This window comes from Berghia stephanieae, chromosome 1 (genome assembly GCF_034508935.2).
Source record: "Berghia stephanieae isolate SIO BIC M18660-M18661 chromosome 1, UCSD_Bste_1.3, whole genome shotgun sequence".
In the NCBI taxonomy this organism is placed as follows: Eukaryota; Metazoa; Mollusca; class Gastropoda; order Nudibranchia; family Aeolidiidae; genus Berghia; species Berghia stephanieae.
In genome coordinates, this window is record NC_088360.1 from 72,841,102 (window position 1) to 72,866,856 (window position 25,755).

At 35.7% G+C, this 25,755-nt stretch overlaps 1 protein-coding gene across 11 annotated transcripts in view; it reads left to right on the forward strand.

Annotated features, from left to right (window-relative positions):
* The window catches only part of LOC144956123 (N-acetylated-alpha-linked acidic dipeptidase 2-like), a 79,446-nt gene extending 55,230 nt beyond the window's left edge, over positions 1-24,216 (forward strand). For all 11 annotated transcript variants that reach the window (XM_078886555.1, XM_078886503.1, XM_078886549.1 and 8 more), the window contains 12 exons: positions 653-738; positions 1,340-1,459; positions 4,467-4,552; positions 6,799-6,862; positions 7,530-7,597; positions 9,515-9,627; positions 10,713-10,803; positions 13,375-13,464; positions 14,243-14,408; positions 19,643-19,724; positions 21,118-21,210; positions 21,496-24,216. In XM_078886555.1, coding sequence (XP_078742681.1) covers positions 653-738; positions 1,340-1,459; positions 4,467-4,552; positions 6,799-6,862; positions 7,530-7,597; positions 9,515-9,627; positions 10,713-10,803; positions 13,375-13,464; positions 14,243-14,408; positions 19,643-19,724; positions 21,118-21,210; positions 21,496-21,697 — 1,261 coding nt within the window. In that variant the 3' untranslated portion in view covers positions 21,698-24,216. The remainder of the gene's footprint in view (positions 1-652; positions 739-1,339; positions 1,460-4,466; positions 4,553-6,798; positions 6,863-7,529; positions 7,598-9,514; positions 9,628-10,712; positions 10,804-13,374; positions 13,465-14,242; positions 14,409-19,642; positions 19,725-21,117; positions 21,211-21,495) is intronic.
* Positions 24,217-25,755: the final 1,539 nt, after the last annotated feature.

Sequence of the window (25,755 nt, forward strand, 5' to 3'; positions counted from 1 at the left end):
CTACACAACAATTACACAAATCAGAAACATACCGTTTAACGATTCCATTCATAAAATGACTTGATTAAAGAAATCACAAAATGTGTTTTTAAAGTACTTTTTGAATGTCACCTGACGGAAATGCCTTACTTCTGAGATCTGCAGCCTGGCTCAGTGGTACGGTCTTTGCTTCATACCCGAAAGGTACCGAGTTCAATCACCCGCTTCTGCGCTGTGTGGCCTTGAGCAAGTCACATCGTCCTCACACAATTTGCGGCACTGCATTGCGGCTGGCGCCTGGGTTATTCCAGCCTTCCCTTGGAATAAACCCTAGATACAAATTTCCCCTATGGGATGAATAAAGAGAATTTTATTTATTTTTATTTTTTATTTTATCTAATGGAAGTGGATTCCTGACGACATTTGGGGCAGCATGACAAAATGCCCTTTCAGAATATTTTAGAGCCTTTTTTTGGGTACATGAAGATGGAATTGATTCCGGATCTTCAGGATGAACGGGATCATTACGATATAGATATGATTGATCGGAAGGTGGCGAATTCATAGAAATTTTATTACACAAAATTGCGATCTTATATACAATTGTCTGCCCGACAGGCAACCACTGTAGTGAATTATTTATTTATTCATTTATTCATTCATTTATTACCAGGAAACTCCAATTAAATGTGACGAATAGGAACAAAAGAGTTACAACTGAAAACGTATTTGGTATCATCAAAGGATCCATAGAGCCAGGTATGAATATTGTGTCTAAACCGTATGGAAAAGGTGCACTGAGATGTTTGAGAGGAGGGGGTGAGAGGAAGGTCTTGATAGTTATGTCTAAGCTAGTCTTTATCAAAATGTCTAAGTTAATAAGAGATTACCTCATTGTAAAAAATAAATTGATAAATAAATAAATAAATAAAACAAAAACAACCCAATGTTGAATCCCAAAAAAAATTAACTCAACCTGAATTCCAAATGATTCAAATAAAAAATAAGACATTTGAATAACCGATTTACTATTTTATTCATGATATAGAGGCCTAGATTCTTTTCATTTGTTCAAATAACTACATAGAATGATGTGGTAAAACATGCTGACATAACCCGTGTACTGTAAAACAGTAAGCTGACCGCTTAAACTAAAAAGAATAAGTACTTAACACGAAACCTTTCCAACTCGAAATCCTTCCTCAGCTAAAAAAGAAAAAACCCTAAAAACAATCACACTGTTTTTGTTCTTGGCTGACAAATGGATTTGAGCCCGAAACATTTTTTTTTTGTTTTTTGTTTTTGTTTTTATATTTATTTTAACTGATTATCACGTGTGAGATATAATTACTTTCTCTAGATCGTTATGTGATGATGGGAAACCACAGAGATGCCTGGATATACGGGGCTGTTGACCCGTCAAGTGGAACTGCCGTCATGCTAGAGGTATCACGAGTTATGGCTTCACTGGTGCGACAAGGTAAGAGCGTGATGAGCCTGGCTTATCAAGTAACGATGCATTTATTAGGTCGGCCAAATCACTGAGTCAGTTTAACCGTCTACCTGGCCTTTCTCCAGGGTCAGACGCTAATGTGATGATCGAATGACCGTGCATATAAAACAGCTTTTACAAAGCGATCTTCCGAATTCAACGTACAACTCCTGTGAAAATGCATGCAAACTGTCGTCGATATGCATAATCGCCGGGTCGAACCTCGGCCTAATTTAATTTTGTTCATGTGATGAGCCTGGGTTCTTACTGCTAAACCACATACTGTGATCAATTTGCCATCATAATCGGAAGTAGATGGGTGGGTGGGTGGATTAATTGATAGGTGGGTGGGTGAGTGGATTTAAGGATACATTGATTGATTTTAATAACGCAATAAAATCTCAAACTTTCACCCAATTAAATAGATGAAAAGTTTCTACCAAAAGAGTTGATAAATGTAGTCGTCTGCTCCCTAGTCCAATCCCGTTTACATTACTGCAACTCTTTTATTGGCGCGTCTTCCAGACATACACATTATGGATGGGGTTCCTGACCTCCCATAGTGGGCAGGGAACACTTATTTTGTGTTCTTTTCCCCCATATGTTTTTCAACATGCTTTCTGTCTTTGTCTTGGGATGAGATAACTTGGTTTTATCCTGGCCCTGGCCGGATACCCTAGCTAGGAGGAAACAGTCAAATGAATTCTTAAAGTATTGAGAGATGATATTTTTGTTTTGTAAATCATCTCACTGTTATGCCCTGTATTATTATAATTAAATTTTACACACACACACACACCCACACACACACACACACACACACACACACACACACACTTATATGATTAAGATAAGTAAACATTTGAGTGTATTCCTCTTGGTGGAGGCCTGTGCTTGAGTCAGAATGAAGCTTTTAGGTGACCTCAGACTAAGTACACTGATGGTGTGCTCTTGGAATCTAAATACGTTTCCTATTTGAACCAGTTCCCCTCTTGACTTACTTTTTATTGGGTGCTTTAATTGTAATTCTAAAAGTTTTTACTATCCCATTTTCTTACTTTTTGCTGATGCGTATATGACTTTAATGTGTTGCAAGCGCTGTAAAACCCTTCAAAACAAAAACATTCATTGGTAGACTACAATGCCTCCAATATCGAGCTGCGAGATTGGTTTTCGACAAGCACGACGAAAAGAGTGCAAACGATCTGTTATGAGCACTTTTATCGGCTGCCTGTTCGTATCCGCATTGAATACAAGATTGTCAATGTTTGCTTCAATTCGCTGAATGACCGTGCACCGCCATATATCGAGGAGCTTATCACCATCAACGTTCCACACAACTGAGTTCCAGCTGGATGAGCTTACTGTCAGTCACGAGATCACGGCTGAAATTGTCTGGCGATTGTGCGTTCAGTCGAATTGGCCACTCATGCGATCATAACAAGCACAACATACTTCAAGAAAAGACTCAAAATCTTATTTAGATAATCTTTGTGTGAATCATAACTAGCAGAATTGTGTTTTCGTTCTTCCGATCTAATGTAAAGCGATTTGAAACTTTGACGTGAAAAACGCGATATAAGAACGATTATTATCTGGGTGGGGTTCCTAACCTCCCATAGTGAGTAGGGAGGTACTTACTGCGTCTTCTATCCCCCTATATCTGTTTTCCAACTTGCTTTCTGTCTTGGTCTTGGAATGAGATTACTTGGTTTTATCCTGGCCCTGGCCGGATACCCTGGCTGAGAGGGAAACAGTCAAATGTATAGCTAGTTTTGGGAGATGATATTTTTTTCCTTGTAAATCATCTCTCTGTTATGCACCGTATTATGTTTTGTATACTTATTACATATGATTTGTAAACATTTGAGTGTATTCCTTTCAGTGGGGACATGTGCTTGTGTCTGGATGAGACTTTTAGGTGGTCTCAACTAAGTACACTGATGGTGTGCTCTTGGAATCTACATTTGTTTCCTATTTGAACCAATTTCCCCTTTCTTGGGTATTTTAATTTTAATTCTATAACTTTTGACTTTCCCATTTTCTTCCTTTTTACTGGCGCTGATATGACCTTAATGTGTTGCAAGCGCCGTAAAACCCTTAAAAACTAAAACAGAACGATTAATTATTATTATTATTACTATTATTATTATTATTATTATTATTATTATTATTATTATTATTATTATTATTATTATTATTATTATTATTATTATTATTGTTATTATCATGATTTTTATCATTGTTATTATTTTTGTTATTATTATTATTATTATTATTATTATTATTATTATTATTATTATTATTATTATTATTATTATTATTATTATCATCATTATTATTATTATTATTATTATTATTATTATTATTATTATTATTACTATTATTATTATTATTATTATTATTATTATTATTATTATTATTATTATTATTATTATGATAGATGAATGGGTGGGTGGATTGATGGACGGGTGGATTGATCGATGGGTAGATTAAATGCTGGGTAGATTGGTGGATGGATGGGTGAGTAGGTGGTTGAGTAAGTGGGTGAGGCAGGCAGCGAGATGCATGAATTGATATGGGTGTGTGGATTGATGGACGGGTGGATTGATCGATGGGTAGATTAAATGCTGGGTAGATTGGTGGATGGATGGGTGAGTAGGTGGTTGAGTAAGTGGGTGAGGCAGGCAGCGAGATGCATGAATTGATATGGGTGGGTGGATTGATGGACGGGTGGATTGATCGATGGGTAGATTAAATGCTGGGTAGATTGGTGGATGGATGGGTGAATAGGTGGTTGAGTACGTGGGTGAGGCAGGCAGCGAGATGCATGACTTGATTAATTGATTGATCGATTTGATTGATGGATAGACGGATTGACTGAAAGAAGGGCAGTAATCAATTTAGATAGATAACTCTGTAGAAATAATTGCTATACCGTCGAATTAATTGCACACTGACTGAAATATAGATAAATGTTACTGTTTCTTTACAGGGAAGTGGAAGCCCCGCAGATCCATCATGTTTTGCTCTTGGGGGGCAGAAGAGTACGGACTCATTGGATCAACTGAGTGGGTTGAGGTATATAACCTTGAAAGGTTTGACTGATCTCCATAAAGTATGATGCAAATAAATGTGAAAAAAATAGTGGAATTAGATTTGACCGAAATTTGAAATTTCGATGCTCATCTTAACAACTGTTTAATCGAGCCAACAATGTTAGGAATTATTTACAATTTATTTCGTTGCTCTTTTTTTTTTCATTGTCTAAGTTCAAAATCGCCCTTTTATCGAATATGGCGATTCAATCTTGTGACCAATTTGTATAAAAATAGTCAATGCAAATGTAAATATCCAAAGGTGGGTGACCAAATGCTTTTCAAAATTTACTTTTGGTCGTATTAGGAAATATTAGAGCAATTAAATCTCCCTAGCCGCAGATATCCTAGACTTCGAGGTGATTAAATTCAAAAGTACAGACAATGTAGATGGATAAAATTCTTTGATTTATTTATTGCAAAGTGATATTATTATTATTATTATTATTATTATTATTATTATTATTATTATTATTATTATTATTATTATTATTATTATTATTATTATTATTATTATTATTGTTATTGTATTTGTTCTGGGTGGGGTTCCTGGCCTCCCAAAGTGGGCAGGGTCCTGGCCTCCCATAATGGGCAGGGTGGCACTTACTGTGTCTTCTATCCCCTTATATCTGTTTTTCAATTTGCTTTCTGTCTTTGTCTTGGAATGAGATTACTTGGTTTGCCCTGGCCCTAGCCGTGGTTCTTGGCTGGGAGGGAAACAGTCAAATGCATAATTATTGTCTTGGGAGATGATTTTTTTTTTCCTTGTAAATCATCTCTCTTATATGTACTGTTCTATTTATTATTTTGAATATATAATGTAAGCATTTGAGTGTGTTCCTCTTAGCGGGATATTGTGCTGGTGTCTAGGTGAGGCATTTAGGTGATCTCAAACTAGGTACATTGATGATGTGCTCTTGGAATCTACATTTGTTCCCTATTTGAACCAGTTCCCTTTGTCTTACTTTTTCCTCAAGTCCTTTTAAGTGCACATCTAGAATCTTTTCACTTTCCAATTTTCTTCCTTTTTACTGGCGCTGATATGACCTAAATGTGTTGAAAGTGCCGTAAAACCATTAAAAGCAAACAAACATTGTATCTGTTATTATGTGCAAATAGTTTACGACATTTTACAGACAAGAAGAAATGTATTACATAAGCTGCGATGATGTTGTTGTTGTTGTTGATGATGATGATGATGATGATGATGATGATGATGATGATGATGATGAGGCGGAGGGGGAGGAGGAGCAGCAAAATGAGGATTATTAGTAGATAGTGGCGCGGTGGTGGTGTTTATTATTCAGAAAAGTGAGTGGAGCAGGCACTTATGTTGGTAACAACAAGATATGAAGTGAGTAGAAGACATTAGAGAATAAAATTTTTTTTCGCGGCGGTTGTGGGGTTTGAACCTGCGACCTTATTGGTACGACAACTCCGCCTGGCAGGTGAGAGCATGGCTCTACCGTGTGAGCTATCCACGAACACAAAAATATTCGTTTCAAACCCAAAGTCATTACTAGATCCCTCTCTCACCCACTTCTTGAGATCGCCGATTCGTTCACCACCATCGCGAAATAATTTTGACCAGCAGTTAAGCTTAATAGCCAATATTCTCATCCAAACATATAACATAGAAACGATTGAGACATGGAGTATGCTCCGGTGTATGGGTTGAATTTTTAATTCAGAAAAGTGAGTGGAGCAGGCACTTATGTTGGTAACAACAAGATATGAAGTGAGTAGAAAAGTGCCAGAAGACGATAGAGAATAAACATTTTTTTCGCGGCGGTGGTGGGGTTTGAACCTGCGACCTTATTGGTACGACAACTCCGCCTGGCAGGTGAGAGCGTGGCTCTACCGTGTGAGCTATCCACGAACACAAAAATATTCGTTTCAAACCCAAAGTCATTACTAGATCCCTCTCTCACCCACTTCTTGAGATCGCCGATTCGTTCACCACCATCGCGAAATAATTTTGACCAGCAGTTAAGCTTAATAGCCAATATTCTCATCACAAACATATAACATAGAAACGATTGAGACATGGAGTATGCTCCGGTGTATGGGGTGAATTTTTAATTCAGAAAAGTGAGTGGAGCAGGCACTTATGTTGGTAACAACAAGATATGAAGTGAGTAGAAAAGTGCCAGAAGACAATAAAGAATAAAAAAATTTTTCGCGGCGGTGGTGAGACTATTAACATCACATTATATGTTTATCCTCCAGCAATATGTAACAACTCTGCGAGAGCGTGGTGTGGCTTATGTCAATGTAGACATCGCTGTTAGCGGTAAGCGTCTTCTACTTTTTTTTCTCAGCAGTCTCTGGTTTAAGAATTTTTGAAATGTTTTAGGTCGTTTTTGTTGTCCATACTATAAAACTTGTTTTGTCAATGTACCAACAACAGTATTGTGCCGCATCAACTTTCGATTCCTATAAAGAGACCAGCAGAAACGAATGGAACTCATTTTTTCCCAATTGTGTAATGATAACAATCAATCATGGCTGAATATGTTTATCAAATAGATGGATACTTGGGCGTGTAGGTAAGTTATCTAATGATTAATCCCGAGGTCAAAACTGAACAAAATTTCAATTTAAGAAAAATTACATAATGGTTCTTCAACTCTAACTGGAACACATTACTTCAAATTATCAAAGTGAAAATAAACTGGACAGACAATGCCTGTTTAAAAAAAACTCTTTTTCAGAGATTTTCTCTAGATTTAAGAAGTGAGCCATTTTTTCCCATAGAAATATCAGATCCTTCCTAGAAACAAGCAATGATTAGATTGGATTTGTGGATTATTTTGATACATTAAATAAGAACGCCAGAAGACGCCAAGACTATGATATAAAGATGAGTAAGTTGTCGTTTCATTAAACAATGATGTTTAACCTTGAGTCAACTACTTGTGCATTAAGGCTTAACATTTCTTTTTATTCAATTTCCAAAGGTAATGACACACTGAATGCTGGTGGAACTCCCGTGTTGCACAGTGTCGCCTACAAAGCAGCCAAAAAGGTTAGTCTACAAGCAGTTGATCAATGATGGATAATATAATTATATCATATTTCCACATTTTCACAAGAAGTTGTGTCTTTTTTAAATAAACCATGTCATCAAGAAATTGTCTTTTGGTCATTCTCTTGAAGCAAAATATCCAGGGTTTTCCCTCTTCATGACAATCAAATAATTGTTGATTTTGAAGACAATATCAGGCCATAATACATGGACCCTACCAGCTAACATGTCGCCTATCTCTTCTCATCTCAGTCTTGATGAACAAACCATTGCCGGAGTGGTTATCAAACAAGTCTTTTTTAGATGATCTTTTTGATATATGTACTTGCAACGTTCGCACCATGTATGAAGCAGGAAAAAGCTCTCGAGTTGTGACTGAGATGAGAAGATACAGGCTGCATATACTTGGAGTAAGCGAAACCCACTGGATACAATCCGGACAGAAACACCTTAAGTCTGGGGAGAAGATTTTATATTCAGAGAGAGGGGACGGGATTCATACACAGGGAGTAGGACTCCACTATAACAAAGAAAGTATTGGACTGGAACCCTCAGGGCAGAAGATCAAGGGGAAGGCCACGAGGAACATGGAGAAGAATTAAAGAAGCTGATATACAGAGAAGTGGTAAGACATGGAATGAGATAAAAAATAAAAAAAGTTAGCGCAGGATAGAGAAGGATGGAAACTGTTTGTCTGTGGCCCATACCCTGACCCAGGGTGAAAAAGGCAATGATGATGATGAATTATTAACATATTATATCGGTCATTTTTTATAAGGCGTACGGTTGTGAAAGTGAAATATCAGACTATTTAAGTTTGAAACATTCCAATTTCTTTATGATATGGGGAATCCATTCAGAATTTTCTGACATGCTATACATTAAGATAAAAGATAAAAGTTATACGCAAAAACTGTAAAGGGAATGGTTTTCCATGGGGTTAGAGAAAAAAGCAAAAATTATACTTTGGGAACGTTTACAAATTACTGACAGTAGCGGTAACAACAGCATTTTTGATCAATAACATTCTTTGCCCTCTTTTTTTCTGTGTGAGCACCATTATTTCTCAATCCTCTTTTTAGTTCAACCCAAATGTTTGATAACATAATAGTGTCACTGATCTGATTGCATAGCATATTTTCCCCTTTATCTAAGCTAATCGAATTTGAACCCACCGAAGGGGGTGACTTTTAAAACGTTTTTGTACTTTTGAAAGTAAGTTAAATTAAATTCATTGATTTTTACCTTCAAGTGACTCCAGTCCTGATATCAGGATCATAACATAAAATTCCATAAGGCCTCATTTTGATATAAAATAAAAGCAGGAGGCTAGTTTTGAATTCGTGCGATTTTTACATTAAAAAATCAATAGCTTTATATGGTATCCTGTTAATATCAATATATTGGTATCAATATAATTTGGAAAATGATTCAGCGCAAAGCAAAAAGAATGAACACAATATGTTGATTTGTTGTTTGTTTTTTTTTACCGAGATGCACTTATTTGCGGTTTGATAACCCAGTTCCTTATGGGCTCATTGTTACAATGGAAATCTCAACAACAACAAAATGACGCAAAATATTGTCCATTACAACAATGATAAATAAGGCCCATAAGTGGTTTTTTTTCACTTATTATTCAACTTCGTTTCCGTTCACACCGTAACTTGTGATTGATCAATGGCCAACCCATTAAGGAAGTAAACCTAATTTATTGTTATAGATAATCTGTCTCATACTGTGGAAACATAGGCAGTATTGGAGTATGTGGGATTTTTTGGGGGGTGGGGGGGGGGGGGGGGGGGGGGGGGGGGGAGAGGGGTTGGTGGGTTTTTTAAAGATTATTTTTTAGTTATCTTATTTATCTTATAACATGATACTTACAGATCCAAGACATGTTTTTGGGTTTAATTTCAGGTTTCTAACCCTAATCCAGATGAGATCAAGTCGGGAAGACCAACTCTATTTGATACCTGGCTAAACCTAAAGCCCATGTTAGACGAACAAGGAATGGCGACGGATATACCTTTGTAAGTTGGAATCATTTACACATTTTACACATTTTTAACAAGCTTGGCGATTGGTACTGTTGTACGGAATTGAAAAATGGTTCCATACTGCCTGTTGGGTGAATAAATAAATTGTGAATCGCATTGAACATGGTAAATCCGTCGAAATGTTTTATTACATGTTCAAATTTATGTGGTTTTTGTTTTGTTTTGTTTTTTCGAAATTTTATTACTATTTCATGAAATTCCAGTTTTGTTTTTCCTGGGTATTTTTCTAAGAGAGAGAGAAACTCCGATGGTTACATCTTTTCAAGCAATACGATTTATGTTTTTCCTTGTAAATGATCTCTTTTTGAAATATGTCATTAACAATTAGTTGTGTAGAATATGCAGCATGTACCTTTAATTTTACATCCTTTAAGGACTGCTCACACGAGCAGGTCACTGCCTATCCTCTTGGTCCTTGATCAGCACATAAGGCTGACACGGTGGAACGCCAGCTTTCTTGGCTGGAGGCCACTTTTGTCATCTGACCCCAAAACCATGCACTAGCTTTCATTTCTTTCTCGATACCCCTCCCCCAGATCTTCCGCTCATTCCAAACATGAGGGCTATCCTAGGAATGGCACTCGAATCCATTCTTCTAAGGACATGTCAGTCCATTTCCACCTTCTCCTCTTTGCAGCAGATCACTATGTCCGTGAGGCTTATTTTTCATGAAATAGATGTTGCTTAGATTTTGTTTTTGTATGCATGCTTATTATGTATCATGTAGTGTCGTGATTTTTATTTTGTTGTTTTTAAACATTTTTATTTTTATTATGTAAAGCGCCGCAGAGCACGATTAACGTGGATTTTTAGGCGCTATATAAATTCATTATTTACTTTACTTTATTTACTATGTCAGTTAAAATCCTGTGGAAAAGCAATGTTTTGCAATGTTTCTAAGATCTAACTTATCATTTTGCTTTTAGAACATGCAAATGTGTTAATTTTCTACATTTATTCAATTTGTTGCTATCTTTCGTTATAATTTATCTTTGAACGCATTTTTGTCTTTTGACAAGATCTATATATTGATGTTAAAATCCTTGTTAATCTTTCAGAATCTACAAACCAGCTTCAGGTAGTGATTACGCCCCCATCATTCAAAAGGCAGGAATCGATGCAATAGATTTGACATATACATTCGACAAGGTGCAGTGTTTTACTACAATAGTTCGCAACTTATGTAATTGTAAATGTATGGTGGCCTTACAAAACGAGCCAAACAGTTTTAAAAAGTCGACTCTCTGAAATAGTGCAAATGTACAGATCAATATTTTCTGGGGGGAAACAAAGCAAAATATTTAAATGAAAAGGGATGAAGTTATATTATTTCAGTAAACTGCAGTTGATAAAACTGTTTTTAAAAACTTTTTTTTTGTATATCTGACATCCGGCAGATGTAATCAGACAATCACTCAAATATCATGTGATCGGCCATTTATGACATAAATAAAAAGAACTGCGTCAGGTCTGAGGCAAACTTTTAAAATTTCCAAGCATACGTCTCATGATTTTCCCAATGTAATTAGAAATATCTTATCTGGGTGGGGTTCCTGACCTCCCATAGTGGGCAGGGAGGTACTTACTGTGTCTTCTATCCCACGATATTTGTTTTCCAACTGTCTTTCTGTTTTTGCCTTGGAATGAGATACCCTGACTAAGAGGGAAACAGTCAAATGTATAGTTAGTTTTGGGAGATGATATTTTTTACTTGTAAATCATCTCTCTATTATGCGCTGTATTATGTTTTGTTTATGTATTAAATATGCTTTGTAAACATTTGAGTGTATTCCTTTTAGTGGAGACCTGTGCTTGTGTCTGAATGAGACTTTTAGGTCATCTCAAACTAAGTGCTTTGATAGTGTGCTCTTGGAATCTACATGTTTCCTATTTGAACCAATTCCCCTTTGTCTTCCCTTTTCTAGGGTGCTTTAATTGTAATTCTACAACTTTTAACTATCCCATTTTCCTTTTTTTTACTGGCGCTGATATGACCTAAATGTGTTGCAAGCGCCGAAAATCCTTAAAAACAAAAAACAAAAACAAGAAATATCTTGTCATGTAATATTCCAGACGTAGGACGTATAATACGAAATTGTTATATGTATATCAGTCCTTTATTGTTTTTAGTTGGATAGTAGATTGATAATATATTATGGAAGGGTGGTCTTCTCTTTTTTCCAACATGTTATATTTTTAATGATAAGTTCTTTTTCAGTTTCATTACAACGTATGTGACGAAAGAGACCACTTATATGCAACAAACCAGGGATACGAAATTTAATTGTTTTGTTTCTAGATATGTCTTTAATCCTGCGTGGGGTTCCTGAGCTCCCATAGAGGTACATACTGTGTCTTCTATCCCCCCCCCCTATATATATATATATATATATATATATATATATATATATATATATATATATATATATATATATAATATATATATTCCAACATGCTTTCTGTTTTTGACTTAGAATGAGATTACTTGGTTTTGTCCAGTCCCTGCTTGGATACAGTCAAATGTATAGGTAGAGTTTTGGGAGATGAAATCTTTTTCCTTGTAAATCATCTCTCTGTTATGCAGTGTATTGTTTTGTTTACATATTATATATACTTTGTAAACATTTGAGTGTATCCCTCTTAGTTGGGACCTGTGCTTGTGTCTGGATGACTTTTAGGTAATCTCAAACAAAGTACTTTGATAGCGTGCTCTTGGAATCTACATCTGTTTCCTATTTGGACCAATTCCCCTTCGTCTTACCTTTTCTTTGGTGCTTTAATCGTAATTCTAGAACTTTTTACTATTCCATTTTCTTCCTTTTTACTGGCGCTAATATGACCTTAATGTGTTGTAAGCGTCGTAAAACCCTTAAAAACAAAAGCAATGTCCTTAATCCCTATAGTATTATACTCGATTGTGAGCTTTAAACACTGAATCTGATGTTTGTATGTTGACTACAATGATGTTATTTGCAACCAAAATCTTGTGAGCGTATGTTTTTCTTCTAGATTTTCTGTTATATAGCATACTGATTGGAGCAAATGTTATTGGTATAATTCTGGGTGGGGTTCCTGACCTCCCACAGTGGACAGGGAGGCACTTACTGCGTCTTCTATCCCCCTATATCCGTTTTGCAACATGCTTTCCGTCTTTATCTTGGGATGAGATTACTTGGTTTTGTCCTGGTAATGGCCGGATACCTCAGTTGGGAAGGAAACAGTCAAATGTATAGTTAGAGTTTTGGGAGATGATATATTTTGTCTTGTAAATCATCTCTCTGTTATGTACTGTATTATGTTTTGTTTACATATTATATTTGATTTGTAAACATTAGAATGTGCTCCTCTTAGTGGGGACCTGTGCTTGGGTCTTGATGAGACTTTTAGGTGATTTCAAACTAAGTACTTTGATAGTGTGCTCTTGGAATCTACATCTGTTTCCTATTTAGACTAATTCCATTTGTTTCACCTTTAATTAAGTGCTTTAATTGTAATTCTGGAACTTTTTACTATCTCATTTTCTTCCTTTTTACTGGGGCTGATCTAGCCTAAATGTGTTGCAAGTGCCGTAAAATCCTTAAAAACAAACAAACAAAATTATTGGTATACTTGTTATACGATACTCTTTCAAGGCAACCAGGATGTTACTACAGGACGTATGGACATTCGAATCAAAGCATAAAATTATGCACTCCTTTTTTTCTTTTCTTTTCTTTGCAGATAAAATATAAAGTCCCTTCTTACGCTATTTACCATACAGAGTATGAAACATTCAAAGTTGTGAAAGAGCAATTCGACAAGAACTTTAAGGTAAAAATAAAATGTCATCATTCTGAATCACAAGGTTTTTGTAAAGATTTATATGGATTTCAAGACCCTTTTAAATAGTTTAAATATGACCTGACGGAGCCATTGTATCCCATGTACAATTAGGTTGATTTCTATTATTTCTTCCCAATTTGATAGGGCGCTAGTTTATCGCAAGGTACCATGAAAATACAGTCATTGCAGAAAGTTTAGATCATTATCCAGGTGAGTTTTTAAAACAAATAGTATTAAATACGCTTAAAAGTTTTCAACAACTTTTAAAGATATTGTAAAATAAGTTTATCATGGAAAACCATGCATTCATGTTAACATTTATCGAATATATCAAATTATTGATTTACTGCGCTGTTTCGAAACAACCATGTAATTTAAATGTAATCGAGCCGGCCAAAATAAACAGAGAAACATTAAAGTGTGAATCAATAGCCAATCAGCGAAATGTCTCGTCCTACATTGTGTTCGTGTTGACTTTAGCAAATAGTAAAGTGCTTTGGGAACATTTGCGGATATTGCGCTTTATACAAGCTGACGATTTAATTCTATTTTTTTTAATGTAGCAAAGGGCATTAAACTACAATGCTAGACCAGGTCGGCTTGCACTTGATTATCGCCCTCGGCAAATTCGAGATAGAGCTTCACATTTATAAGGATTGGATAATAGTTCTATTTGCAAAATAAAATATTATGAATTGGAGGGAAAACTGCTGCTCTGCCAGATTTGTGTCAAACTGTGTAAGTACTTTTTTTTTCTGTTTACCAGTTTCATCAGGCTGTCGGGAGATTAGCTTCCGAGATTGTCAGACAACTAAGCGACTCGTTGGTGATCCCTTTCAACCTTACTACATATGGAGAGCACATGGAGCTCTACAGGAAGATACTAGACACGGGCTATGGGGCACAGCTCAGGGCAAACCTTGACAATTATGGTAAAGTGACTATTTCTTGTTATTGTTTTAGCAATGGGGTCTTTCCACGTTTATTAATCTGTACTTCACGTATTGTTTTTGGTTATTTCATTTGATAATTTTCATCTAAGTATCGGGGTTTTTTTGGTCTAGGATCAGCAGAAATCATTATCCAGTGATTCTCCTCTTTAACCTCTGACCAAGGACAACTATACTGAAAGGACAATCATATGGAATCTTCAGGCAACGCTAGTGGGGGCCAACAAAAAATAGAGAAAATTTACACCAAAATAACAGCAGGGGCATTATTATAAGGCAAGATCTACCTTTTTAGAGAGTGATTGTGAATTCTGGGTCCAAAAAAATATTTAATGATTATTATTATCAGCAGTGAATAAGAATAGCCAAGAAACGGAAAGGATGAGTAGTTAGATATTCTAGAAACTGACCTTATAGTGATTGATTCAGGATGATTTCTTTAGAAGCTTGATTAATGAATGTACATGTAAAATGATGATGAAGATGAAGGTGAACAATTAGATGAAGGGGAAAGGAGATGTAAAATATCAACAAAGGGAGGTAATCAGCGGAGGATGATCCCAAGAAAAAGATGAATACCAAAATATCGACTAAGGGATACAATAGTCGGATTTTTAATAAGGGGCGCACCTTTGTCTTCTTTTTCTCAGTTGTTCACAATGTACAGCTGCAAAAATTTGTATGAACCTCTGGATCATTTTGTCCTAGTAAAATATATTTTTTCACGAATTTTAAAACAATAGGAAAGAATTTCACTTATTACAGCTATATTAAAATCGATAACTAGCAAGTATTGGAATCTAAATATGATTATAGTGTCAAAAATATGAGTTTCCGCTTATCCATTTTGAAAGAATTTGTTAAAATGGAATGTTCGGGTAATTGAAACTTATATGATGTTCGTACAGAATCCGAATATGAAGGAACGACAGACATGTTTACATTTTATAACAATCATTATACGTTATTGATGAATACAAATGAAAGTGAACATTACGCGCTTCCAACATTATTTTGATTTCAAATTTTTGAAAAATAGCTTGTTCTTTATGCCAAAGAGGATGACATAAATTTAATGTAGACCAGTCAAAAGTAGAAATTCATCAATTTATGATACAATGTTTCCACAAATATGTGCTTGTGTTCAACAACAATAACATGCAAAACTGAGGGTTGATTGTGAAATTCCAATTCCATAGCTGTCCTCTTTAATTAATGACTTATCGATAGATAAAAGTGGACTTCTTTTCGCAGCCTTACGAGAGAGGAACCGATAGAGATTCCGTATCATATCGTATTGTTTAAGAGCTTATAGGTTTAAAAGAAAACTTAAAATGTTGTGTGAAACGTTCATGCATAGATACAATTTTTCAAAGTTAAATAGGCCTATAGACGTTCATTGTTAATTTGACAATTTTGAGTATTTAATCACTAGTTCAAATGAGTTAAAGCTAGAGATTCATATCAGTCTTCGGTAATTGTGACGTGATGTAAATAAAAAGCAATAAATCACAAAGTCAAAATGGGATGCAAACTACATTAGTTGTTACTTTATAACAGTTAATGTGTGTTGCTTTTATTCGGAAAATAGTATGATATGAACTCATAACCACTAGCCGGAACTACCGTGTCACAAGATTATTTTGAAAAACGATGAATTCATCTTACTTTGTGGTGCGAAAATGTTTACATTTTTAGCAGAGTAAAATCTCTAATTTTATGACAGGGGTTTTAAAGTAGATTTTTATAGATCGTGAAGAAGAAATCTTTTTTGTGATATATGGCATCACAATACGGGCCAAAATGTTTATTCAGTTAATAGAAATTGATTCGGAGGTTGACACAAAGTTTTACAACTTTTGATAGAAGGACATCTGAGAAAAACTAGAAAAACATGCGGCATTCATAAAAAATCTGACTACTATACTATAGTTCATTCCTTACAGTCAATGAGTAGCATCAGAATCAGATCCATAGTTCCCTTCCATGTAGTCAAGAGTTAATGTATAGAGTTACTTCTCAGATCATTGAGACAAAACTATATATTCAGACTACTAGTACAATCCTTTCAGTCAATGGATCCATAATTCCCTCCCATAGTCACAGAGATAATTAGAGTGATTGAGTTGGGTGAGTGTGTAACTGTTGTAACAGTAACATCTCAGACTCAGATCATTTTGATCAATGAGGCAAAACTATATATTCAGAGTACTGTACTAGTCCCATACGATTGACAGTCATATCAGCAACACCAGATCCATGTAATGGGCACAACTATATATTCAGAGTCCAAGTTCCACCATATATGGTAATATCAGACCCACTAACTATTCTAGTCTAGCTATCTAGCAATAGCAATGACTATCTACTTTCTATCTATTATCTAGCAACTGTTCAAGTTCAAGTTGTGAAGTTGACGTGACGAGCAAAGGGCCCTCTAGACTTATACACTAGACTAATACAATAAAGTCAATATTTATCAGTTAACTATATAGAAAAAAAAAGATATAAATATAAAGCCACAAGCCATAATAAAATAAGAAACAAATCCGAATCAAGATGTCAGTCTGATCACCATATCTGAATCTGTGCGACTCGACAGAGCAAGCACGACAACGGGTCTGCAGGAACTACAGCCAGATGCTAATTCTAAACATTTCTTAAATAATAATTATTACGCAATTATTATTGGTACTTACCACTTTTCAAAGATTCTGGTTCGATAAATTAGCCATAGATCTATCTAGTTATTAAAAGCAATTGAAAGCAGATTCGTGCTTTCGATTTTAAAAAATGAAAACAAACCCAATCACTCAATTTGTAAGAGGGCGTCATAAAAAATAGTTCATACTTTCCAGTAAAATTGTTGATAGTTCACTACATTTTATATATTTTCATATCATTCAAGATATAAGAAATATTATTCAAAACTTATGGTCGCCAATTAACCAATTTCTTATAAAGTACCGAAATTATAAGAACAGAATCAATTATTGCGCATTCAAGGAAATTGTACCAAGGCAGAAAAGTAGTAGTTTTGCTTGAAATCGTTATCCAACCTATGGCCCCCACTAGCGGGGGCTGAAGATTCGACATGTCAATCCTTTCCAGTATAGTTATCCTTGCTTCTGACTAATGAGGGGACTTCCAAAACCTGTTGTGACACATTATGACACAGCCAGGACAGAAATGAGTTACCTTATACTTAAAGCAATCTACTGGACACCATGAAATAATCAGCGGAAATTTGAAGAATCAAAACACTCGGGGTATTGTTCTATGAGGCAAGCAAGACGAATATCTATTCTTTAACTCATTAAATAATAAATGGCAAAAATGAATTTTTGTCTGATTATGAAAACGTGACTTTGCAGGTTTTAAATATCGTCTCTTCAACTATTAGTTGATCATTAAGTGTCACGTCATTACGTCAGATATACGAGGATAAAGATTATCAGAAAACTGATTTTTTTTCTCTGAGTTAGTATTGATTACAATTAAAATGTTAGCCATGGAATTTAATGAGGAAAAACCATTACCTTGATATTCAATGCTTGATATTTGCCTGTTTAAATGAAGAAACGTTCCCAATTTCCCTATGTCTTACTTTTTCTTGTGTACTTTAATTGTAATTCTAGAAATTTTTACTATGCCATTTCTTTTTTTTACTGGCGCTGATGTAACCTTAATGTGTTGTAAGCGCCGTAAAACCCTTAAAAACAAAAACAAAATGAAGAAACAACCTAATGTTGAATGATGAAAAGACGGAAATTTTAATCTGTGGTAGGCAAAATATCATTAAAATGGCAAATGTTAAGGGACCTTTTTTCAAGAATCACTTTATTTCTTTTTCTAAAAGCATAAATAACCTTGGAGTGTTGATTGACGCTGACCTTTCAGTGTCCAGTCAAGTCAATCACATTATAAAAACAATGTAGGGCTACCTTGAAATCAGAAGAATTTGTAAAATTATAAACCTTATCCCAACAAAAATAGAACTTTTGATAAATTCTTTTGTACTTTCAAAATTAGACTGTTGCAATTCATTACTAGTAAACGTGACAAAAGAAAAAAAACAGATAGACTTCTAGTTGGAACAGAATAATGAAGCTAGGCTTGTTTTAAAACAATTTAAATTCTCCGCAACCTGCCTCCTTCATGAGCTTCATTGGTTTCCCGTTGAGAAGCGAATGGTTTGTAAAATTGCTACCCTGGCTTATAAATCTTTACACACTGGGTCTCCGTTGTATATTAACAATTTTTAAAAGGTATGTGCGCCAACAAGAACCTTGAGATCGAGTGCTACTAAGCTCGAATTGGTGAGGCCAAAGGTACTTCTTAAGGTTGGCATTCAATCGTTTCAATTTGCCGCCCCTCAATGTTAAATCCCCCTGGGTGGGGTTCCCTACCTCCCACAGTGGGCAGGGAGCTCCTTGTTGTGTCTTCTATACCCCTATACCTGTTTTCCAATAATTGCTTTCTGTTTTCGGAGATGTTTTCCTTGTAAATCCTCTCTTTGTCATCTACTGTTATTATTTTTTATTTTTAACATTTGAGTGTGTTCCTCTTAGGGGGGTTCCTGTGCTGGTGTCTGGGTGTGACTTTTAGGTGATCTCAAACTAAGTACACTGATAGTGTGCTCTTGGTATCTACATCTGTCCACTATTTAAACCATTCCCCCTTGTCTAACTTTTTCCTTAGGTCCTTTTAATTTTACATCTATAATGTTTTTACTATCCAATTTTCTTCCTTTTTACTGGCGCTGGTATGACCCTTAAAAACAAAACAAACAAAAAACAAAAAAAAAAAAAAAACAAAACAAAAAAAAACAAAACAAAAAAAAAAAAAAAACAAAAAAAAAACATTGAAATTCCCCACCAGCATCCCTTAAGTCATCCTCATCTCTTCAATATTTTCAAACTCAACTAAAAACCTATTTGTTTCAATGTAATTAATCGATTATCTGTTTATATATTTCAACTGATGTCAATTTAAGGCGTTTGGTGCCTGTTTAGACGAGGTAAAGCGCTATAAGTGCGATTTATCATCATCATCATATCATCATCATCATCATCATCGTCGTCATCATCATCCTTATTATCACCGTCACCACAGGGAGTTTGTGTTGCATATGTAAGCCCCATCGATATAATAATGTAGTTTCAAAGAATACAAACTGAATGTCATAATCACAATAATCTTTTTTTTATTTACAGATGTATTTGAAACGGTCATAGCAAATTTCTCCAAAGACATAGCAGTATTTGAAAAGAGCAGGGCAAATATGGATATGACCAAGTAATGCTTTACAATAATCATGAAAGAATCAGACATTAAGAATTTATCTTTTTTTTTTTTTTTTTTTTGTATAGCTGACTGAGAGACATCGATCGCCATTTCCAAGGCTCTATGCATTTCTGTGGTCTTGTGGTATAACACCCTCCTTTCGGTGACGCAAAGTTGAGCCTCGGAAATGAAAGCACTCAGATATAGAAGGAACGAAGTTGACGTCACTTAGCTCTTTGTTAATGTTTTTAGAGTGCCATTTTTAAAAGATTAGTATTAAATTCTAGCAATCAGACTATAAACACTCAAGGTAACGCATAGTTTTGTGTGTTGGTATGTTATACCCGGCTGGCGGATGTTAAGAATATTTTACCTAAACGCAATGCATCAATAAAATGAGTACTTAACCGGTAACACCATTGTCTTTTGGGGAAAAAATGATGATTATCTTCTTGTCCTAAATGTTACGTGTTATGGTTGGCTTGGAACCCCTTTTAAAGCGCTTTTGAGCACATTCAGTTGGTATTACACTATATTTAAGCTCGTTTTGGTTTGATTTTTTAAAATAGGGTCGATAGATAAACTCTTCCATTCCTCCGCTATGCTGTCATACACTGGAAATAACACGGCTGTAAAACCAATTTCCTTATGGATGAATAAAGTTTAATTTATTTATTGATTCTTTACAAACCCACTACATCTTCGATGTACGACTAATCGCAATAGACCCACTGAATATGTATAAACCTATTAATGGGTGGGTTCTTCCCATCGTGGGCAGGTCACCCTGTGTCTTCTATCCCCACATATCTGTTTTCCGAGTTGCTTTCTGTCATTGTCTTGGAATGCCATTACTTAGATTTTGTCCTTGCCCTGGCCGGAGTCCTTGACTCGGGAGAACTTGGGGGGGGGGGGGGGGGGGGGGGGAGATCAGTCAAATGTATAGTCATAGTTTTGGGAGATAACTTTTTCCTTGTAAATCATACCTCTGTTATGGACTGTTACATTAATATGTATGTGTAATGGTTTGTAAACATTTGAATGTATTCCTCTTAGTGGGAACCTGTACTTGTGTCTGAATGAGACTTTTAGGTGATCTCAAACTCAGTACTCTTGGAATCTCTTGGAATCTACATATATTCCCTACTTGAACCCTTCCCCTTTGTCTTACATTTTTTTCGTGTGCATTTTATTGTAATTCTATACCTTTTTTTAATTATCCCATTTTCTTCCTTTTTACTGGCGCTGAAATGATCTTAATTTGTCGCCCGACAGAACCATCTGTAAGTTTGTCTGATTAAAAGTATTTTGTAAAAATGATATTATTGCGAAAGATGATGATGAAAAAAACGATAATGATAACTTTTCACCTGTTCTTCCCATATTCACTTTTAAATTTCCACAGCCCTTTCATCTTACGTCAAGTGAACGATCAGCTTATATTGTTGGAGAAATGTTTCCTAAGCTTTGAAGGCCTACCTACTCGACCACATAAAAAGTAAGAAATGTATTAAAATTCTCGATATAGATTTATAATGATTTATTTTAAATGTATTGGAGAGTGCTAGGAAAAAGGTGACACCATGAGATACTGTCGCCTGGACATTCCATGAAGGAATATAGATAATCCAATCGCCCATGCTGGCCTAGATTAGCAAATTGGGGGTTAATAATATTGCCCAAGCTAACACTCGACTTGGAATGATATATTCTTTCTTGCATGTTACGTTATCTTTGTGCACTGCTTGCCTACCTGAAATTCGTATTTTCATTTTATCCACAGGCATTTGATATTTGCTGAGAATGCTAATGACGCCTACGCAGGAAGTAGCTTTCCTGGCATTGTGGATCTCTTGTTTGAAATCGACAAGAATCCCCAGCAATGGAAAGACCTCAAAAAGCACTTTTCCACTGTCTTACAGACCATCCAATCAGCAGGCGCCTCGCTTCGTGACGTCACCCTTTTCATGTCTGAAAACTTGTAGATAATTAATTAGAACCTGTATCATGAATGTATGCTTAAATAAAAGAATGAAAGTTTTTGTAGGAGTATGCGAATATTTCTCGTAATCACGCCTCGTTGATTGCTATTATTAAATTACAAACAGCCACCTCAAAGTTGTTGAGGACTAAAAATGTTTTAGGAAGTTTTAATTCAAGAATTAATGCTTTGCTATTTGAGTTACCCCCCCCCCCCTCCCCCCCCCCCCCCCCCCCCAAAAAAAAACTGCTTCAAATGGCTGATTTGTAGACGACGTGGTCAAGGATCATGGCAATATTTCTCTGGATTTGAACCATTTGGTCATTACCATGCTAGGAAAATTAATCTACTTCTAATCTCTCTTGGTTGTTTAAAAATGAGCTAGTACTCAATAGTGATATTGATGAGTAATATTATTCTCCTTAGGGTGAGGTGGACCACTGATCTTTGGGAGGCTGGTTAATTCTTCATCTGTCCACGGCCATTTTATCTCCTCTATCCACCTACATTATTTGTCCTTTCCGTGTTGGTGGGTGAGGTTTTTGTTCTTCCATACTGGGCAGTAAGGTCACTTGCTTTGTTTTCCAATCTGCTTTCTGCCTTTGTCTTGGAATGGGCTTATTTTGTTTTTTCCCACTTGTAAATCATCTATCGGTAATCTACCATTATATTTTTTTGTTTTGAATATGTAATGTTTTTAAGCATTTGGGTGTGTTCCTCTCAGGGGGAACCTGCGCTTATGTCTGGATGAGGCTTTTAGGTGATCTCTGAGTACATTGATGGTATGCTCGTGGAATCCACATGTTCCCTATTTGAACCATTTCCCTTTGTCTTATTTTTTCTGTGCTTTTTATAATAAATCTAGCAAGTTTGACTCTCCAATTTTCTTCCTTTTCACTAGCACTGAAATGACCCAAATGTGTTGGAAGCAAAAACCCTTAAATGCAAAAAAAAAAACAAAACAAACCCAAGCATTTCCGTGTTGCTTGCGTCCAGCGAGCTCTGTCTCCCATAGTGGACAGGGAGGTACTTGCTGCGTCTTCTATCCCCCTGTATCTGTTTTCCAATTGCTTTCTGTCTTTGTCTTGGAATGACATTACTAAGTTTTGTCATGACCCTGGCCGGAGCCCTTGACTGGGAGGTAAAGTTGAATGTATAGTTATAGTTTTGAGAGATAATTTTTTTCCTTGTTATATACTGTTATTTTTTTATTTTTTTAACATTTGATTTGTTAACATTTGCGCGTATTCCTCTTGTGGGATCTTGTGCTGGTGTCTTGGTGAAACATTTAGGTAATCTCAAACTAAGTTACTGATAGTGTGCTCTTGGAATCTACACCTGTTCCCTATTTAAACCATTACCCTTTGTCTTACCTTTTCCTAAAGTCCTTTTGATTGTATATCTAGAATGTTTTTACTATCCAATTTTCATCCCTTTTACTAGCGCTGATATGACGTAAATGTGTTACAAGCGCCGTAAAACCCTTAAAAACAAACAAACAAACGGCGAGTACTGTATTCTGGAAATTCTGTCACCTTCCTTTTTACTTGCGCTGAAATGATCGAAAAATGCCAATATAAGAATATATTCTCACAAACCTCAATGTTGCTCATATCAGGCTATTCATTTTTTTGTGTGTGCTCTGGGAGGGTTAATACAATTTTAATGACAAAGGGAGAAGCGACAGGAGTCGCTTGTTTCCACCAAGTCCTAACCCGAAAACTTATAATTCTAACTCAAACGGGAAAAGACGCTAGGCTATAGATCTAACAACTCTCTCCCCCCACCCACCTATCCTACTTGGCCAAAAATCCTTTAACAAATGAACAGACCCGTTTTATACAGATCATTAAAAATATTATGGTGTAAGTGTGACAAAGGTAATTATTTTAATTGTATTAATGGCTTTATAATAAAAGTAGTTAGTAGATGTATTGCCATTTCATTTTTTGAAATGAGAGTATTTTTTATAAACTGCAACCTGGGTGGGGTTCCTACCTCCCAAAGTGGGCAGGGAGGTACTTGCTGTGTCATCTTCTATTCCCCATTATCTGTTTTCCAATTGCTTTCTGTCTTTGTCTTGGAGTGAGTGAGATTGCTTGGTTTTGTCCTGACATTGCCCAGAGTCCTTGGCTGGGAGGGAAACAGTCGAATGTATAGTTATAGTTTTGAGAGATGATAATTTTTTCCTTGTAAATCATCTCTCTCGTATGCATTGTTATTTTTGTTATTTTTAACATATGTGTAGACATTTGAGTGTATTCCTCTTAGTGGGGACCTGTGCTTGTGTCTGGATGAGACTTTTGGGTGATCTCAAACTTTTGATGGTGTGCTCTTGGAATCTACACCTGTTTCCTATTTGAACCAATTCCCCATTGTCGTACCTTTTCTTTGGTGCTTTCATTGTAATTCTAGAGCTTTTTACTGTCCTTTTTACTGGCGCTGATATGATCTTAATGTGTTGCAAGTGCCGTAAAACCCTTAAAAATATAAATAAATAATAATAAATAAATAAACTGCAAACTGTTGATTTTTTAATTTATTTTATTGGAGGCAACGCATTATCTCAATGAGATAAAGCTTTTAAAAGTATGTATCATAAATTGGCAGCCAAAGCATGAAAATACTCGACTCCCTCGACTAGTAATCAAACTGGGCTCAGTCCTAAGAGTTGATTCCATATCGAAGAAGGAAGAATTTCTTAAATGATGTTTTGCATTTATCTCAATGCTATGGTTGAGGTTGGCTCTATAACATACCCCATTTTATATTACTATCTTACACAGTGCATGCTATGGGTGGGATTCTTAACCTCCCATAGTGGGCAGGGAGGTACTTACTTTGTCTATATCCCCCTATATCTGTTTTCCAACATGCTTTCCGTCTTTGCCTTGGAATGAGATTACTTGGTTTGTCCTGGCCCTGGCCGGATATCCTAGCTGGGAGGGAAACTAGTCAAATGTAAGAGTTTTGGGAGATGATTTTTTTTCCTTGTTAATCATCTCTCTGTTATGCATTGTATTGTTTTGTTTACATATTATACACGATTTGTAAACATGGGTGTATCCCGCTTAGATGAGACCTGTGCTTGTTCTGGATGAGACTTTTAGGTGATCTCAAATTTAGTACTTTGAGGTGTGCTCTTGGAATCTACATCTGTTCCCTATTTGAACCAATTCCCCGTTGTCTTATCTTTTCTTGGGTGCTTTAATTGTAATTCTACAACTTTTTACTATCCCATTTTCTTCCTTTTTACTGGCGCTGATATGACCGTAATGTGTTGCAGGCGCGGTAAAACACTTAAAAACAAACAAGTGCATACTCACTTTCATGATCTTAACAGATATTGTATTTTTAATTAATGTTTTTTTGGCTGCTTTTTAAAAATACTTTCTCTACTATATATTATTGTAAGCATTTGAGAGGCTCCCGTTTAGTTGAATTGTGTGCATGTTTCTTTATGCGACCTAACTATTATAGACCTCCGCAGTGGCCAGGGAGGTACTTACCTTGTCTTCTATCCCCTTATATGAGATTACTTGGTTTTGTCCTGGCCCTGGCCGGAGTCCTTGGCTGGGAGGGAAACAGTCAAATGCATAGTTATTTTTTTGGAAGATATTTTTTTCCTTGTAAATCATCTCTCTGTTATGTATTATTATATTGATTATTTTTGATGTATAATGAAATGTAAAAATTTGAGTGTATTCCTCTTTGTTGGATCTTGTGCTTGTGTTCGGATGAGACTTATAGGTGATCTCAGACTACGTACATTGATCGTATGCTCTTGGAATCGGATTCCTATTTGTTCCTAGTTCCCCTTTGTCTTTCTCTTTCTTGGGTGCTTTGATTGTAATTCTAGAATTTGACTACCCCATTTTCTTCCTTTTTACTGGCGCTGATATAACCTAAATGTGTTGCAAGCTCCGTAAATCCCTTAAAAACAAAACAAAACATCCTAACTATAGATAGAACGAAGTTGATGTCACTCACCTCTTTGTTATTGTTCTTAGCCAGCTTTTTTTTATTAGTAGCCCTCAATAAATTGTATCAAGACTATAAACG